Genomic DNA, 19,798 nt, shown 5'->3' on the forward strand with positions numbered 1-19,798 from the left:
TAGGTGGCGTAGTCTGCTACTACTTTCCCCTTTTGAATCTGCCACATTTGCAATAAAAGTATGGTTGTTTTGAGTAGAATTGCCGAGTTTATTACATGTTAACTGTAATCATGTTCCCATTAAATACGTTGATAAACTATAAAATGGCTTCTTTAATGCTCAAATATGTATTAGAGTACGCCTATGTCTACACACACACACACACACACACACACACACACACATGTTTGCATATTTTAACATGTTTCACACTTCTTCACTGTGTCTGCATTTCGGTCGTTGCCAGTTATAGGCTGCTACCTGCTGCCTGCAGCCTTCCTCCAAATTCCGAGAACACAATTTGCTTATTGTGTGTCAACAACACTCAATAACAGTTATAATGTGATGTGTTAATCACAACATTTGTCAATTTGACAAACTAGGCTATTCAACTAGCCCACTTGCTGGACTGGTCTACACAGGTCTGAGTGTTGCTTGCTACTTCCATATACTGTGTGTGTGTATGTGTATATATATATATATATATATATATATATATATATATATATATATATATATATATATATATATATATATACAGTCTATGGCTACTTCGCTTTGTTATTATGGTGCTAGCATAGCAGTCAAATTTATATATTTTAATCATATATGATGCATTTTTTTTGTTGGATTGTTGGTCATTCATCAAGTATACCTGTATTTTTTATGGATAGACATGTAGGCACATGGCATTCTTAGTCAACATTAAATTGGTTTTACAGAACCCTGGAAGAGTTGGATTAGCCAATATCCAGAAAACATGCGCTCAATTTGACTAAATTGTGTGCTCATTTCATGTTAATAAGGTGCGCACATTTTACTAAACAGCGTGCTTTTTACTAAATTGTGCTCTCAATTTAGTAGGCATAAGTTGTGCATACATTTTATTAAACTGTCTCTTGACGTGTTCTAAAGAATCTAGTAAAAATGCAGGTTACCTTTTTGACCAAAAAAAAACCTTGTGACTGAATACCTCGTAGCTCACGTTTTAAGGGAGGTCCCTTTTCATCTCCTAGGCAACCACGATGACGTGGGCATCTACCCATAAATACACGAGCTTTGGTAGTAGCCATTGCGTGTTTATGCTTTTGTGTGGACGGAAGAAGCGGGACTGAAGAATTTCTAGACCCCTTAAAGCCAGTGACTATCTTACGATTTCGACTTGTTTTAACTAACACTTGGTGTATTTTATTGAGTGGAGAATCGTATTATAATCAGTTGTAGTGAATTTAACACAGCCTTAAACGTCAGCAAACCCGCTGTGTGCACGTCCCTGCATTCCAGACGGTCGCATTTGAGTGGATTAACCTTAGCGAGTATTTGAATCGCTAGCTAAAGTGTTATTTTGCATTCGTAACGTTACCATTTGTACTGATAAGGCGTTCTTTTCAAGAAACGTGTTTCCATTTAGATGGCAAGCTTCCCAGATTTTGTAAACGAAAATGAAATAGGTAAGTTGATGCTCCAACACGACTCTCTTGATGGTATTTTGGCGTGTCCTTTTCGTATGTTTTCCGTGGACGTTAACGTGGCTGTAACTTGCCTAATCTTAGCTAGCAGCTAGCAAGCTAACGGGCTGACGTTACACCACAAAAATTGGTTGAACTAGCGAGCTAATTAAGTGATCACTTGCTTCATAGATAACAAAATAATAGACAAAAGAAGGTATTTTGCATTGTTATTAGTAATGAAAAGTACAATTTCGCGTGGGTGTGGTGTTTGGATGATAATTGTAAGATGGCCATTGATCTCTACAGTTATCAATAGCATAATTTTAACGCTAATATTGGCTAACGTGAAGCTTATTTGGGCAGTGCACTGTTCAGTGATAATGCTACATTTCGGTTAATGTTGACTAGCGATAACATTTTTATTCAGCTTGCATGTATTGTTTACCAGAGTTTATACCAACATTAATAACGTTAGCCGTAGGTTCCCCGTGCTAACTTTAACCTTTTAAATGTCAGTCAGAGTTAACCTAGTTTTGCTACTGATGTGCAATGTATGCAGTGCAGTGAAACTGGCATACATTCTTCACATTGCTTAGCTCACAAATCATATTCTGTATTGCGGGGTATCATGGGGAGAACTTGTTAAAACGTGTTGTAACGCAGGCCAGTTATAGATTTCTCAGTTCTGCCAGTTTACCATCCCCCGACAGTCACGTACAAAACCCCAAGTGTGTCAGTGTGACTCATTGAGTGCTGTTGAGATGTTCGTTGTAATAAATAATAATAATAATAATAATAATAATAATAATACGTTTATTTTATATAGCGCCTTTCTCAAACCCAAGGTCGCTTTACATAGTAGGAAGGCAAGTAAGCACAATAACAAACAAACAAAACCATACATCATTGGTCTTTCGATTTACTTAATTCACTCTAAATATGCAAGTCAAACTTTTTGTTATAACTTTACCATAACATTTGCTATGATTTGGAGGTGTGTCCCTATGCTGCTAGCCTGGAAAAATCAAAACTCATTCACGAAGTGAATAAAGTCTGGTGACTGGATTGGGAAATGTTTCCAACACTTGCATCGCGACGGGCACGAACTTTGAACTTATTGGACCAGCCTTACCAGTCACATCGATCCATCAGAGATTCCTAACGTTACTTCCTACTTCACCTAAACTTTACAAACTGACAATAAACAGCATCAACCGGGGGCAGGCTACAATGCTGCAGTAGTACAGTCTATATTGCTCTGGCTGAAAGAGTATTATGTAGTGCTGTATTTGTTCTTTTTTGTTCGTTTTTGAAGTGTGAACGGAGATGTTTACTTTTTATGTTTTGTCTCCCCATCTTCAGGAAAGGCTAAGTTTGTTGGGGAACTCTTAGCTCCAGTTGCACCCTTTGACCAGAAGTCTGGACGGGAGACCTGGACTGTTGCTTTTGCACCTGATGGTTCCTACTTCGCTTGGTCTCAAGGACATCGCATTGTGAGGCTCCTACCCTGGTCAAAATGCTTAGCCGATCTGTAAGTATGCTTGTGTTCGATCATAGTTGATAGATCATATCTTCATACCCTGTTGTTTACACACAGAAGCAACAGCATAGCACCTAGGCCAATCAAGTCTATTCTCTTTATGGTGCGCCTCTTCTCCTGTTGTTGGCTGCCTGCCACAGGGTGTGTTTGTTTTGTATTCAGTGCAAGGGTAATGTGTAAACTACCCCTACTGTTTCAGATACAGAAATTTACAGTTTGTTTTTCTTCATCCCATGTTTTAATTGAAAGTCTCGGCCTGCCATATAAAAGTTTTATTCACTTGTTAAGTGTTGTTTAAAGTGTGTCCTGTCAGTACAAATTAGCAGCACGGGTAAACTACAACAAGGAGGAAACAAAATCAAGGTAGTCTTGCCGAACATAGTAAACCATATCAAGTTGCTAAATGACTGTCAGAAAGCTGCCATAACCATAAACACATTCATGCACACACCACGAATGTAGGGCACAGGCCTTGTAAGAAATATATGGCAGATAAGAGGAAGTTGACCATAAAGCTTGTTAATGAGTAGCTGTGAAATGAATGAGAAATTTCCAAAAGCATGGACCCCAGGGATTTCTAGATTGTGTATATATACAGTGTTTCTTCTGGGTTATAGCCCAGTTGATTGCATATCCAGAATGTTCTGGAAGTTCACAACTCCCCCCTTCACCCCCTCTTTTGTGGCTGCATAAAGAAACCTCTGTCTGCTGTCCAGCTTGCCAAAGACACATGGTGTATATTATCTACTGCCATCCTGCTACATTCACCCTCATCCCTGCACAGTAACTGCCTGTGAAGGCCTCTGACCACAGTTTTGAACTTGGGTCAAACAATACCTCCTTGTGAACAATTTAACATCCCTTAGTTGAAGCATTGGGTCCGCCTCTTGAGAGGGTGACATACAGAGTAGGATGATCCATCACAGTAGAGCAGGGGTCTCCAACCTTTTTGGGAATGAGGGCTACCTAAAGGAACCTGAAATCATATGGAGGGCTACTCATTTGAAACAAACAGACGTTCACCCCTTTTTTGCGAGGGTAATCCTTCTAAATAATAGACCTATGTGATTTTTACATTTAAATGATCAATATTATGTAGGCCTATAAGCCTTTATATATTAAGCAACTGTATTTTCATCTAATTCTTCACTATCAATATGCAACACTACCAACATTTTTGTTCGGTTTGGTCATTTCAGAGTTTCCATGGGGAATCTAATCTATTTTTTTTTTTTAAATGGAAAAAGCAATCTTTTTGTGCAATTAATGATTTAGGTTACTATATTTAGCATTACCCACCATTGAGAATTCAGAGGCTGTTTAAGCTCTGAATTTAGTGGACAAGATTTCGGTTGTAACATTTCAATAACCATCACCACCCTAACTTATGAAGACTCCTTTTATAGTTATTTCACATCTAAAATCTCTCCATTATCTGACAAAAAAGGTTTTGTTTTTCGCAAGGTAATGCTCAGTCCTATTGCATGACAAGATTTTCAGCGCTATTGCTACAACAGTAGGCTTCGGAGAAGAAAGGGCTTGTGTGCTAAAGCAATTGTTTTTCAGTCCTTGATCAGTCATGCACGTATGGGACAAACATGGAATAGCCAGAGAACTTTTGCAAAGATATGCTGCCATTGGGTACACCAGACGAGCAAGCTTTTTTTCTTTTAACTGTCTATGTGTGGGAACAGCGTGTATGCGCTCCACTTCCGTTGTTTAAATATTGAATGGGAAAGGGATTCGGAGCCAAAGGCTAAAATTTAACCCAGCTACAATTTGTAAGGTATCGCCAATTTCAAGTTAATGGTACACATGTATGGTCTACAATTAAATATCTATAAAAAATTTCACAATGGAGGATGTTTTAGAGTGGTATCTGCAGGCGACTTGTTGGCTATTTCTAGAAAGTGCGCTGCGGGCACCTCATAGGCATCCCATGGGTGCTGTGTTGACCCCTGTAGTAGAGGAAGCTGTTGGCACGAGCTAAACAAGAGATGTGCAATACATTGTTCAGAATGATTGATCGGTTTGAGTCTGTCATTTGTCCAGTCTCATGTAATGCATTTTATTGTGTAAAAGTGACGAGGCAATATCATCTGTGAAAATAGTGACCTTTTCTTTCTTACCCTACTTGCCCTCTCCTTTAGGTCTGTGAGGAAGGACGAGCGCTCAACTGGAGTGGGACGTCTATCGCGGCAGAACAGCATTGGCACGGTCACCCCGTTCTCCGGTGAACCGCGAGAGCACACCATTGACTGCGGTGATGTGGTGTGGGGGCTTGCGTTTGGCTCGTCCGTGCCTGAGAAGCAGAGCCGATGTGTCAACATTGAGTGGCACCGCTTCAAGTTTGGTCAGGACCAGCTGCTCCTGGCCACTGGCCTCAACAATGGCCGCATTAAGATCTGGGATGTCTACACGGGTAAGGGAATCATTCTGCTTTGGCACTGGGCCATCATATGAGTTACGCAGCTAAACGTTCATACCACGTACTTGACGTCATTCTGTAAATCATTCTGCTGGTCCCCCATAACAAACAGTGTTGGTGCATTCTACAGCTATCGAAACATTACATTACATTTGGCTGACGCATTTTTAACCAAAGCGACTAACAACATGGTAAACAGTTTAAGTTTTAGAGCAATTCTCAACAATATTAGGACAATTTAAAAAACATAAGAATAAGTACAGTAAGAATAAGTGCATCAGTGAGTGCTGTTGTTAACAGTGAAACAAAATTGATTCTTCACTCTTGTGTAAAGTCCGTTGACATGGCTCTGTTTGTTTGTAGAATGCCCTATTAAATGTGTGGTGCAAAGCCAGGAATACTTTTGAACCTCATCTATCCCATGTGTGCTGTGTGAATGAGATGTATGCCACATGGGTGGATGGGACATATGTGTTACATGTTATGTGTGGTGTTCTGCTATGGAACATGAATGGAAGATGTGTGGAAATGATTATCCCTATGAGACAATAAAGACTATCTATTTATACAAATCCACGCTAATGGTGCATAAAAATGTTAGACAGCATGTTTGTGCACCATATTCAGAGTTGACTGGTGAAATAAAGTCTTTATGATTATAATGACTTTATTTATTAGTAAATGGTGTGTGTGTGTCAGGGGTTGGGTGAGTGTGAGAGGGTGTTGACCTCCTTTCTGCTTTTTTTCTGTTTTTTCTCTCTGCTGTCTTTTCTGAATGACTTTTGTCTGTGTCTCGCCTCTGTCTTGCTGTTTGCCCAACGGTTGTTGAATTGTAAAACCACGTTGCTGACGTCTAACCCTCACTGATTGTCCCTGAAACAAACAAACTGCACTAAAAGTGCAGAAAAATACCCCCTGTCCCCTTTTAGATAGTGATTTGCCTAGGCAGCATACTTCTCTCTGCGTTTCTCCTAACAAGGGTTTCATAGGGGTTGTGTAATAAATTCCCTTTGTTGCAGTGAGAGAGGATCTCGAAGCAGGAAAAACAAATTAAGACAACCTGTGATTTCTTATTTCTTGTTTTTGGAGTAGATACTTTCTCTGTTTTCCAGTGCAATCCAGTTCACATAGTGAGGGGTGTGTTTTGGCCTAGCAGAAGGTGGGTGGGTGGCGTCAGCAGCTCTGCTTGGCTATTAATTGCCAGCTGTGTCGACACGTGATTTGGAGGTTTGGCTGTTAAAGAGGGGCAGGTCTTGTCGCTGAGCTGCAATTGGCTGATTGGCTGCAATGTTGCACAGATTTCTTGTGCAACAGGAATGATGATGTTTTGCACCCATGCCTGGGTCCCACGGATAGTTTGAAATTATGGTTAGTTCACTTTAGGTCATCAAATGTGTCGAGTAGAGTGCAGTGACAGTGAAAATCCGATTTCATTCTTTTGAGAATTAACATAACTTAGGAATCATATTGGAAATGCACCCAGTGCATCAACCAAACCCCATCTCTCTGAGGCAAACTTCATGTACTATCCAAACAACAATGCTCCCGTCACCCATGCCAGACTAATCCATATCTTAGGTGGGGTATAAATGTTTTGACTGCGGTTAAGGATGGTATGTAATTGGATGGCAGCCGGATTTTATTTAACACTATTTAACAAATTTCCAGTAGCTTTAATTTGCTGTTCAGCCATTGTGGTGTCCCTGGAAATGTTCTGCATTTACTGTTAGCGGTCTCTTAGAATACTAATCCTATTATATGAAGTGATCCTATATGGTATTGTTGTTTTTTAACTTGTCATTGTGGGCATACATTTTCTTTGTCTTCCACCTCTTTTTTTTCTGTTGCTCCTCATAGTAGATGCTATTTGGTTTTTCTTACCAAAACATCAATCTTGTTTGGCTGTTTCTGAAGGTATGCCTTTCACATGGTTTCTAAATGGCTGTTTTGTTCTTTTGACAGGCAAGCTTTTGCTTAACCTGATGGACCACACAGACATTGTGCGAGACCTGACATTTGCCCCTGACGGTAGCCTCGTCCTGGTGTCAGCATCCCGAGATAAAACACTACGCGTGTGGGACCTGAAAGATGATGGTGAGAAGCCTACAGTCGCAGTCACACAAATACACCAAAGCTACTGTTGTTCTTTAGTGTTCTAACAACACAACAATTGATGTAGAAAATGTCTTAAGTTATTCAGTAAATCTATGTTCATAATGTTGGGCTCATATGTACAAGGCAATGTTGGCTAGTTGGGCACTCGCTGGAATGTTCCTGAAGTCCCCCTGTGTTCCTCAAGTGCCCTCAGACGGTCAGGCTCGACTGTCCTGCTGTTAGTGTAATGGGTTTGGAACTCTAAACTCAGTACTGGTCCACTTGGCCTCCAGCGTTTTAAGGAGACATTTTGTTTCTCAGCATGTTTTTGAACCCAGTGTAACGTGTCCAGGTGAACAATCCAACTGTTATGTTAAGAGTGTAAACACAGGCTTTAGCTCCCTTTATCTGAACCACGAGCCCCAAGCCGTCAGAGTAGGTGGAGCTCTGGCTTGTTGATCATGTGGCAGAGCTTGACTGCAGACTATCCTTTCAAGAAATCTGGAACAAGTTAACATTCTGTAAAAAACCCTTTGGTGTGGCATTTGTTTTCATAATTATTTTTGGTGACCTAGCAGTGGTCTTTCCCCCTTGTCTCACATCTACGCCTTACATCCAAGTGCTTTTCCAAATGTGTTTATACCTGCTTGCAGCATTATGTTTGCTGGCCTTTACTGAGCAGGCATGAACAGGTAAAATGGATACAAATACTGTTGCTTCACCGTAGAGACTGACTGAGTGGAGTTGTTTTCTCCAGCCTCATTTGCCATGTGATTCAAGGCTTTCTGGTCTGGTAATTTGTTTTGCTTGTTGTGTTTCAGGCAACATGGTGAAAGTCCTGCGGGGCCATCAGAATTGGGTTTATGATAGCGCCTTCTCTCCCGACTCCTCAGTGCTGTGCTCAGTGGGGGCGGGCAAAGCGGTACGTACTTCCCTTCCTTCCTCGTCTTGTTTATTGTTTATACTTGCTTTGCTTCTGCTTGTGCCTGTGTGTGCGCACTGTCTTCCAGGTAACTCATAAATCAGAATCTTAGCTTGGTGGCGCTGAGTAATGGGTTTAATTTGAGATTGGAGATTATATCAATAGTCCCAACCCAGTCCTCGCGCTGTAGAGTTTCTGAGTTTCTGAGTTAGCTGGAGCTCTGCAAGTGATCTGCAGTGTGAGGCCAGAACTGTGTGTAAGCACTGCTCAGTGTCATACTTGATAACCTGTCAAGTCAGTAGGTGCAAATTATTCTTCCTGACAAAATAAAAAGTTGAGGATAACTGTGACGTAAGAAATGGTGAAAAAAATGAAATGTGCGTGTGTTTTGTACTGCACTGTATGGGTGTGATTGTTAGTTACAACCATGTCTTAACAATACTGCATGGTAAACTGCCTGGGAATTTAATCCCTACTGCTTTTGCATTTCTTGTTGTTTATTTTATTATTTTTTAAATATTGTAAATTGGCTATTGATATTTTGGTGCAAATGTGCGCCCATTGTAGCATTTTGTAGCAAATGGTATGAGGAAACACTCTCCCATCTATATCTGTATAGCAGAACAATCAGAAGCATTGGAGAAAGCTTTCTGAATTAAACTTAGTAGCATTAGTGTAGAGGCGTAATCCTCCTCTGCAAAAAAATGCTAATCCCACAGCTTTAGGTGCGTGTGGGTGGGTGGGTGGGTGTGTGTGTGTGCATCCGTAAGTGTCTTGCTTTCCCTGTCCCAGGTGGTGGCAGAGCTCTGTGTGTGAGTAGTATTGGAGCGCACCGCTGCAGGCGGTTTAGCACGGTTGCCATGGAGGGCCACCTCCCCAGCCCCTGTCCACAGGATGCTCTAGTGCCCATTGCCTGCAGTCTCCCCCTCCTGTTGCCATGGTGAGGGGGGGCAGCCTTTGCTCCTGACGGCAAGGCTACCTGCATGTAGGTGCTGCACTGCATCTGTCTCCCCCAGCTTTCCTAGTGTCATACCTCATTTTGAAAACCTCAGAACAAGTAGTACACAAAACTCTCTTGGCAGTTGTCTTGTCTCCTCTCCTCTCCTCCCTATCCACTCCTCTTCACCAAACCCCTCCTCTTCACCCAACCTCTCCCCAAATCTTCACCAAACCTCTCCCTCTAAGTACCTCTGTAGACACATCCGCAGTTCCCCCTCCACACATGCCTTACCTACATATTGTCAGTTCAGGCGGTAGTGTTTTTTAAATGACTTACCAACATTTGACCTACATTTGGGTTGAAGCCCCATTAACTGTAACTGAAGCATGGAGGTCCTCCCTCACCCCCAACACACACACACACACACACACACACACACTCTCACTCTCACTCACATGCACACTTGCTTGTGAGGGGTCAGTTCATTGTGGCCTTAACGAGAAATGAAAAGGCTCTTTGTTCCTTAGGCAGGCAGCTTGCTTTTCTGTAGCGTCAGTCATTGTCAGCTATGAAGAAGAGGATTCCGGCATGTTCCTCTGCGAGGGCAGAAGGGTAGCGTTGCTAGCATTAGCCTTGCCCTCTGCTCCTCAGCTGCTTTTGCTCACAGGCTGAGGCTGCAAAGCAAACATGAACATTATTGCGTTGTAAAAGATGGAACCCTTTCTGTATAATTATACACAAAAAAAAAGGCAAAACCATCCTCTGTATTCCATGAGAAAATGACCCCGTAACTGCAAGCTTTTGCCAGCATTGTCAGGTTCTAGAGTCCTTTCATTTCTCTTGCCTCTGTTTGAAAGAGGATAGAAACACTATTATGTAAAACTCCCCTTTTATTAGTCCTAGTTGTGACTAGTCGGAATGTCAAATAATGCTTGCTCAAGTGCAATGACTGCTGTAGTCATCATGTCACAAGAACTTGCTAAATGGTGAAACAGACCTAAACGGCATGTTGTGCCTTTTTTTTCCATAATAAGATTTTTTTAAAAGTGTCAAATATAATATATATAGGCCTATATGATCACATTGCGCTGGAGCAAAACAATGGAGCAGTTGGCTTTGTACATTTAGACTGCACTAGGTTTTGTTCCTGTGTTTGCTGTGTGTGTTTGCCAAAGGTGTGTGCCTTTTGGCCATCAAATGTTCTCTTCTCTTGCAGTATCTGTCTCTCCGTAGGCCTACGCTGCCGGCGCGGGCCTTTTGTAAACACAAGTGAACTAAAACTGAAAGGGGATGCCAGTGGAGTAACATTATGTTACCTTAAGTTACTACTTGTTTGTATATTCCTTTCAAACCTGTTGTAGTCTTTTTCTTTTTTTGTAAAAAAATTATATTGAATATTCATGTTAACTTAAATTTAACTTAACTTTTTGGAATGTTAAATTGTATTGCAAACCTTGTTGAATTGTAATGAAATGTAGTTTTAATGATCTATGTATGATGTAGTTGTAAGTTACTGAACCATGTTGTGAATGGGATAACAGTGAGCGGTGTAGCCATATACAGCTATAACATAGCCTTGCTGCTGGTGTGGCATGTACAGACTAATTTTTGTGTTGTATTTGTTTTTGTTTTTACTAGTTTGTAAATACTAAACACTTGACACTGAGCATACGTTGGGCACACCGTTAAATTATGTTTGTAAAATCAAAATCAAGAGTCCTTTTCTGTCTATGTTGTTGCTAAGTGGAAATGTTGAGGAGTGGCGCTATAACAGGCTTGTTTTGCTCTTGCAGGTGTTCCTGTGGAACATGGACAAGTACACACTAATCCGGAAGCTGGAGGGCCACCACAATGATGTGGTGTCATGTGAGTTCTCGCCGGACGGAGCCCTGTTGGCCACAGCCTCTTACGACACGCGCGTCATCCTGTGGGACCCTCACATGGGCACCGTGCTGTTGGAGCTGGGGTGAGTCTGCCTGAACTGACCACGTTCATACTACAACTCCTGTGGAACATGTGGAAAATATTGATTTCAGGCACACAGGACACACATTTCACATGCATGTGCTATCCTTCTCTGCGGCACTCATCGTTACCCCACTTTGTCTTGACACGCAGGCACCTCTTCCCTCCCCCGTCGCCTATATTTGCTGGGGGCGCGAATGATCGATGGGTGCGCTCGGTGGCCTTCTGTCATGATGGCCGTCACATCGCCACAATCACTGACGACAGGTGAGTCAAATCTAGGGCCCTATGATTTCCTCGATGCGGAAAACGCGGACGGAATATTCTGTTGACACATTAAATAAACGGGCGTTCTTTTACTTGCTTCTCTTTTATTTCAGTTTACTTTAAAGCAAAAAGCATATAAGAAGGTCTCTGCCTAAACCGTGGCCGAAAGACATTGTCAAATGCACTGTGTAGCCTAGTAATCATATCTCTAATATTCATGTGCGTTGAGTTTGTTGATTGGTGCGTGACAACAAAAATAAGTAATCTAACATTGCAAGCAGTCCCATTCCCAGACGTGAATGTCAGCAGCCTCAAGCAGACGCGCAGACCCATATGCTGGGTCTTGACCATTCAAAAAGTGCTGCAAGAGATTCTCACTGACCAGAAAGCGCAACTCCAAGTTCCTTACCATCATGTAGCCATACTTCAATGGAGATGTGTGCTAAAGATGGTAGGCTAAATGCTCTAGAAAGCAACATATTTTAAAATGAAACATGAATCTACAAAAAAAGTAGGCTACTTTTAAGTTGTGGAAAATTGACTAACAAAGTACCTTATTGGAATCTAAACTTGCAGCCTAGTTATGGCCATGTAGTTGAAGTTATTTCAAACGTTGGATTCATTGCCGTTTTGGTGAGGTAGTTGCAGAAATATCAATATCTGTGGTTTGGACTTATTGGCAAACTGTCCCTTCTCAACACATTGCTTGGAAATATGCTGACCACTTCCTTTTAAGTGGTCATGTGAACGATTGCAAAATTTGGATTCCTCTTTCAGCAAAAATAGGTTATTGTTAAAAAGAAAATCTCAACTCTGCCCCTGACCCAACCTTATACTCATTAGTTCAGCACCATGCTGATGGCTTATGTTCACTTGCCACTGAACTGCCCAACCTTAAATCACTTCAAGTCCAATAGAATAAGACCCTGGTCATGAGTTTATTCTAATGTGACGTCGTTATTTATCGTGAGTAACCAGCTCATAGAGATCGGCCTGGCGAAGCCGTTCCTCCTGCAGGAAGAGTCTAGAAGGGAGAGGGCAGGAATCTCATGCTTCTCACATGACCGCCATTAATCACTAGTGAGCAACGCCTGCTCTCAGGGCTCTGGCTGTGTGATTGGAAAGGAATGGGGGAGGGGCTGCGCAGCACTGGCGGCCCCGGAGGCCTGAGGAGCAAGGCTGTTTTCACTCCACAAAATGGAGGACAGAAGGGGGGGGGGGGGATGGGTGGAGAGGGGAATGGAAAAATAATCTGTTCTCTGCTCTGGGAACTGCTATCAAATCTGGAAAGAGGCCTCTATGAATTCGAAGATGATGCAAAGCACATTTGGATTCTCGATAAAAGGAGTTTTGATGAAAATTAGAGTATTGATATTTTGTGCAATGCATAGTTTTGTATGCATATTGAGTGGGGTGTTTCTATCAATGTCTGTGGAAGACGGGACCGAAAAATAGAATGGCTTTCCTTGGTTTTTCTAGTGGAGTACAACAACGTTTCTATGTTTAAATGTATGTTTTATGCATTTCAGGCTGGTGCGTTTCTGGAACATTGAGGAGAAGTCCCCTCAGGCCATTGCACCTGTGGCCAATGGCCTCTGCTGTGCCTTCTCTACTGGAGGGAGTGTTTTAGCTGCGGGGTAAGTGGCTGATCACACACACACACACACACACACACACACACACACACACACACACACACACAAGACTGTTTTCATACTTCTGCAGAGGATCAAGTGTCCACAGAAGGCTTTAGATACCCTTTCATCTGTGTAGCCCAGGACTGCACATTCTCTCGGCGTTCATAGCAGCTAGAAATTATGCGGGTGATTTAGAACACAGATTTTCTCTCATTGACAATAGGAGGATGGGGGGGCTGGGGCTGATGTGGACTTAGGCTACCTACTAGGGGTGTAAATCGGAGTCTTCATGACGATTCCATACAATATCGATTTCTTAAGCCAATGATTTGATTATTTTCGATACTTCAGAATTCCCCACGATACGATTCGATACAATTCAATACTCATTATTTTTACATGATATCTATGAAGTTTCAAATAAATCAACAAAAGTTCGGAATGTAGGCGGTATCTAAAGCCTTCGTTATACAGCCTCATGTCTTTGCAAATAAAATAAAAAAACCACCCGCAGCTTAGGAGTAGGTAGTGCGCTTACATCGGAGCCATAGACAGAAAAAGAAAGGTCGGAGCTGATGCTGAAAATAGATAGGCAAACAAACAGGCGGCAAAATAAACACATTAATCGATACTCTTGCGGACGAATCAATGCATTGAATCGCCTGCTGCATAATCGATGCATCGATACGAATCGATTAATATTTACACCCCTACTACCTACCCTCTTAAACTCTCTTAAGCACTTTCTAGTATGACATTTCTACAAAAGGTCATGCTGCCACACAGTGATAAAACTGCATTCTTTATCGAAAATCCCTGACCATCTGTCTTTACTTCAGTGTTTAGAAGTTTGTTCTTTCAGGCAGAGTCCTTCCTGTGTGCCATTTAAAGTGATCACCAAGTGGTTTTCACATCACATTCCACCCCCGGGGTTATCACTTCAGCTGTTACATAAGCTGCACCTGTGTAAACCTGTTTAAAAATACTAGTTCTTCATGTTGCTCTGTGCTCTGACCGCTCCCCCACCTTGTCCCTCTCTCTCACACACAGACATCTTCTCTCTTGATTCGTTACTTTGTCATTAATCCTGCCTATCTCGGTCTCTCTCCTCCTCTCTCTCCGTAGGTCTCGTGATGGCAGTGTGCACTTCTGGGCAAGCCCACGTTCTATCGCCAGTCTCCAGCACCTGTGCCGCATGGCTCTGCGCCGGGTCATGCCCACTCAACAAGTGCAAACGCTCCCCATCCCTGTGTGCATGCAGGACTACCTGGCGTACAAGACTATCTAGCTGAACCCTGTGCCAACCAAGAATGAAAGGACCTTTCATTCTTTTGTAAAAAAAAAACAAACAACCAACCAAAAACAGACATAGTTGTAGAGAAGAAGCAAAATGCACACCTCATAATATTTGAAGAACAGACACACTATTGCTCTTTTATTGCATTGTTTTTGTATTTATTTATATGTTTTGTAAGTATTGCTTTCCAGTGTTTTTTCTTCTCATCGGTGTCCTTTCTTAATTGAATGTCAAATTCTATATATATTTTCCTTTATCTGTTTTCCCTTTGGAAAGAGAGCATGTTGTGTTAGCTGCTCCTATGCAGTGGCAGTGGTGTTCTGTAAGGCCTTCTGCATCACCAATATCACCTCTGCATCTCCATTGGATGCTAACGCCTGTGTTCAGGTCCAGTGCGGTTTTCCTTCAGCACCACTATAACCTAATGCAACTGTCCAAACACGATGTCCTGTGTGATCTCGTAGAGAGTGACCGCTTGGACACAAGTGGTAGTAGACTTGTGAACGCTAAATACTTCATGACTTGAAAGCAGTGCTTCCTCTGCCTTTACTTTCTCAAAGGAAGGAGAACTGCACCTTACTGAGGACTGAGTGCGCGAAAGTGAATGATCGGTGGATGGAGATGAGGGAGGTGTCAAGGAGCCAGTTGTTTTGGCTTACTTGACTGAAAGGCTATGAAGGGAATCAAGGATGTATCTTGGTATGTGAGGTGTGTGCGAGTGTGCTTGCATGGTGGGAGACCTTCTCCGGTAGTGGAATGCGGGCTGTGGTCAGGGAGAGGGCCTGTGCTGCCCAGTGTGCCTCCTGAGTTGCTCCCTGTTCTTTGCACTGCCCAGTCGTAGCGCTTGCGTAACGTCACACGCATGTGGGCAAACAGAAACCTAACACATACAGACATACATATGGATGTATGTATATGTGTATATGTCCTCTTTTAAGTGTTCTGAAATAAGAACTCATGGGCCTGCTTGTTTTCTATTGCTCAATTGTATATTTTCATCTGTACAAAACAATGTTTCTTATCACCAATCAATCCATTACTTTATTGGAATAAATATTCTAAAGACCATGACCTGTAGATTAACATCTCTGTAATGTGAATATGTATGTATGTATGAATGAATGCTTATGTGAAGATTGAGGCTTCATCTGTTGATGTAACATCTCTACAGTACATTCCCACTGAAATAACTCAAGCCGTTGTGCCAATTGATGCTACAGAAATGTTTTCTTTTTGGAAATGTTACTTTGTTGTTTTTGTGTCCACCTCCTACAACTCTGTCAGAGTTCTAGTAGGATGGTTCTGTTACCATGGATTGGTGTGTGCATATCAGTTCTGTAATGCTTGGTGAAGCCTCAGAAGCCTTTGGGACATTGTTTTCTCTTAAGGAGATTGTGGTGGCAAGCTAGTGGGAGAAATTGCTTGTAGACCTGATTAAACGTGAACGATAATGTGATTCTGAATTACAAAAATCCCAGCGTACGATTTCAGGAGATTGTTTTTGTATATTGTGTATTTGTGTTTGTTTGGCTCCTCTTTCTGTAGTCGTCTGTTTCTCTTCTCTCTAAGGATGGTAGTAACCATCATGGCAATAATGTTTGGTCTGTTTCTTTACTTTGTTTGTTTGTTTGTTTGTTTGTTTGACCATCTGTGCTGATGCCCAAAGATCCTTAAGAGATATGTAACTTTGAAAGTGGCAGTCAGGGATGGTTGGAGGTCTGTATTTGAGTAAAACTTGAAAACTCGTCTTCGTTATGTTTTCTTCTTTGCCTGTCTGAAATGCTTTTCTCTCAGTTGAAGCCAAACCATTAATCCACAGCAGATATCCTAATTCTACTTCATCTCAACAAAGTATTAAATACAGTATTCATGCAACACGCTTTGATGACAGTGGAAGAAATGAATGTATCTCCATTTACTTCAGTGTATTCAATTATATGTGGGTTTCAATAAAATCTCATTCCTCAACCTATGTATGCATGTATATGTATATTGTTACCCTCTGACAACACTTACAAACCTGCACACTGAGTATGATTATTCAGTGAAATTCATACATTGGGATCAGTGATCTCTGCTGGGAGTAGTACGGTGTCTTGTGTAATTCCGCTGGATTTTCTTGTAAAAATTGATTTTTTTTTTGCATATTTTGCTAGTATAGAGTCTAAGGAACAAGATTTTTTTTGTCTTCAAGTTTTTACGATCCATTTTCACACTTAGATGACATCATTTATATAATGCATAATTAAGACTGGGACTACTATCACTTGGAGGTCAAATGTGAGAAAACACTGGTAAAGAGGGTATTCTGCCTAATTTTTGGGTGCTGATTCTGAATATCATATTTACTTAGCTGATTTTTTAGTTTTAAACCTGCTAATTAGCATTTGCGGCCTAAAACTGGCCTCCATAGGCAACATAGATAGGGTAAAAAATTTAACTCCTTGATATTCTTATGAAACTTTACTAGTTGATTAGTTATGTAGAGACAATATTTTTTTGCATTACAAGTTTTCTGAAAATATATGTTTATGCATGTAATTTAACAATATCTCATTAATTATGCACTAATTTGCATACATTTCAATTACAGACATCTGAATATTGGATAGTTAACATTGAATGTAGTCACGTTCAGGTTTGCCTTCAGAACTTTTTCTGGATTCAGAGCCTTAAAAGAATGGCTTGTTCAAGCACTAGTCCTAGGTTATGCCGATTTCAGTCGTCCCTTTATCTTAGAGACGGATGCATGCCATGCAGGATTGGGGGCAGTTCTGTCACAGGAGAAGGATGGGTTACAGCGACCAATAGCCTTTGCTAGCCGGGGCTTGCGGCCAAGTGAGAGGAACATGTCAAATTATAGTGCCATGAAACTCAAACTCCTTGCAGTCAAGTGGGCAATCACAGAAAAAAATTTCAAGTATCTCCTGGGCAACACGTTCACCGTGTACACTGACAACAATCCCCTCCAAAACCTGCAGTCAGCGAAACTGGGCGCTCTGGAACATTGCTGGGTTTCTCAGCTTGCCCTCCTTATTACAACATCAAATATTGTCCTGGGACAGCTAATTGCAGTGCCGATACCCTTTCTAGGCTTCCCACAAGCCCCACTAACACTTTGCGATTTGTATCACACGGCCTGGACGTCCCCCTGCCGCTTGCCATAGCCAACATGCAAGCCTCGAGTGCACCTATCCAAGACTCTTGGATGACAGAATCGTGTATGGTGGACACCATCCCTGGTCGAACCAAAAGAGACCTGAAAGTCCTGCAAGGGACTGATCCCTGTATTTCCAGATACCTGTGGTTTTGGTGACAGGGACGACCACCTACCCGTTAAGACAAGTGGAGTGAACCTAAGGAACTCCGCAGTTGATAAAGCAGTGGTCCCAGATACAGGAAGTGGATGGGACCTTGTACCGAGCGATCCAGGCTCCTCCTTCCAGGGATCCAGTGCTGCAGCTTTTACTGCCAAAGGTGTTGCGAGTCGAAGTGCTCACTAGCCTACACAACAACCACGGCCATCTGGGGTGGACAGGACCACAGATTTGATATGACAGAGGTGCTACTGGCCCCAGATGTGGCATGAGGTGCAAAAGTGATGTTCTGAGTGTGAGCACTTGCCAAAGCAAGACAACCCAAGCCAGAACCTTCTTGGGAAATATGTTAGCTACTAAGCCTTTGTAGATAATCTCCATAGATTTTACTCTCTTGGATTGGGCTAGCACAGGACAAGAGAATGTTCTGGTAGTCACAAATGTTTTCTCAAAGTTTACCCAGGCCTTTCCCACCCCTGATCAGAGAGCTTCCACCGTAGCTAAGATTCTAACTGAGAGATGGTTCTATGTGTATGGCGTGCCAAGGAGAATCCACTTTGATCAGGGGCGCAGCTTTGAGGGGGAGCTGTTGAAGCACCTGTGTGACACCTACATCATAACAAAGACTAGAACCACCACTTATCATCCAGAGGGGAATGGTCAATGTGAACGTTTCAACAGGACACTTCATGACTTGCTCAGGACCTTACTCCCTGAAAAGAAGCGTAAATGGCCCCAGTTGCTCCCTCAGCTCCTGTTCGCCTATAATACCACCATGTACCAGTCCACACAGCACTCCCCATACGAGCTGATGTTCGGTCAGGCCTGATGAAGACCCTGGTGGGTTGAAACGTTGCGTTATGTTTTTAACTCAATAAATTTAGTTATTCTGGGAGATTGCAGTGTGCGGTCCTGATACTGTACCCATATTACCACCTGGCACTCTAGTCCTTTTCTAGTGGGCAGTGGTAGTGTAGTGGTTAAGGAGCTGGGCTAGCATGTAGTAGCCTGAAAGTTGTCGGTTCAATTCCCGGCTTTCACTGTTATGCCCTTGAGCAAGGCACTTAACCCCAAGTTGCTCCGGGGACAATGTGATCCCTTGTAATATACCTGACATACAGTATGTAAGTCACTTTGGTCAAGAAGTGTCTGCTAAATATAATGTACATGTAAACTCTTTTGCAAGAACCATTTTCACGGTCGCCACAAAATCCAGGATACATGGGTGTCTACCAAGTATGAAATGATGGAATTGGCACACACTATAAGATCAGACTGTATGGAGAAAAGGGCCCTCTTAAGACGTTCCACTCATAATACTGCCGGACAGAATTCAAGCCCCTTTCACCTCCCACAGTCTGTTTCACATGAGTTCTCTGCCAGTGTAGCAGAAGTAAATATTCTCCCCGTCCCCTTCAGGCCTTGGCAGTAGATAGGTATGCTACCAGGACAGTGAACTTTAAAGCCAGGTGTGTATGTGTAGCAGGGTTAATTCAGAAAGGCTGACCTGCAGCGCTGGCGCACACGCCCACCCGTGGGTGGTGATCATATACGTAGCTTCCTCTCTGGGAGAACACAGCCGGTCATTTGATATTTTTGCCGCATGGTTGTTTGTGGTTGTTGTTGTTGGAAGAACATGGCTTTATTCTTAATTCTAAAGACCTCGCACGCCCGGCCTGTTGGCTGTGGATAACCCGTAGCTTTTAAAGAGAGCAAATGCACATGGTTTAGTGTCTGAGCAATGTTTTCCCTTGAGTTTTTTGTTTTTTGTATTAGTTCAGGCTGTGGAGGGCCATCCGTGGTTTGTCTGTTTGTTTGTACCTTATATTCTTTTGTTTGTTAATTTTGCCTACTGTTACTCAACTACCCATGCCTATGACACCTAGTGGTGTACTGTGTTG

General features: G+C 42.2%; 1 protein-coding gene across 1 annotated transcript; it reads left to right on the forward strand.

Moving 5' to 3' along the window:
* Positions 1 to 1,097: 1,097 nt before the first annotated feature.
* wsb1 (WD repeat and SOCS box containing 1) lies at positions 1,098 to 16,548 on the forward strand. The gene is made up of 9 exons (XM_076281904.1): positions 1,098 to 1,490; positions 2,853 to 3,021; positions 5,181 to 5,452; positions 7,421 to 7,552; positions 8,374 to 8,474; positions 11,208 to 11,380; positions 11,533 to 11,646; positions 13,176 to 13,283; positions 14,409 to 16,548. The coding sequence occupies exons 1-9, from the start codon at positions 1,451 to 1,453 to the stop codon at positions 14,569 to 14,571; spliced, it is 1,272 nt and encodes a 423-aa protein (XP_076138019.1). The 5' UTR covers positions 1,098 to 1,450; the 3' UTR covers positions 14,572 to 16,548.
* The last annotated feature ends 3,250 nt before the right edge of the window (positions 16,549 to 19,798 follow it).

This window comes from Alosa pseudoharengus, unplaced genomic scaffold, assembly GCF_046254945.1.
Source record: "Alosa pseudoharengus isolate Yale_2024_CS ecotype anadromous, Long Island Sound unplaced genomic scaffold, YU_APseudo_1.1 YU_APseudo_1.1_scf_13, whole genome shotgun sequence".
Lineage (NCBI taxonomy): Eukaryota > Metazoa > Chordata > Actinopteri > Clupeiformes > Clupeidae > Alosa > Alosa pseudoharengus.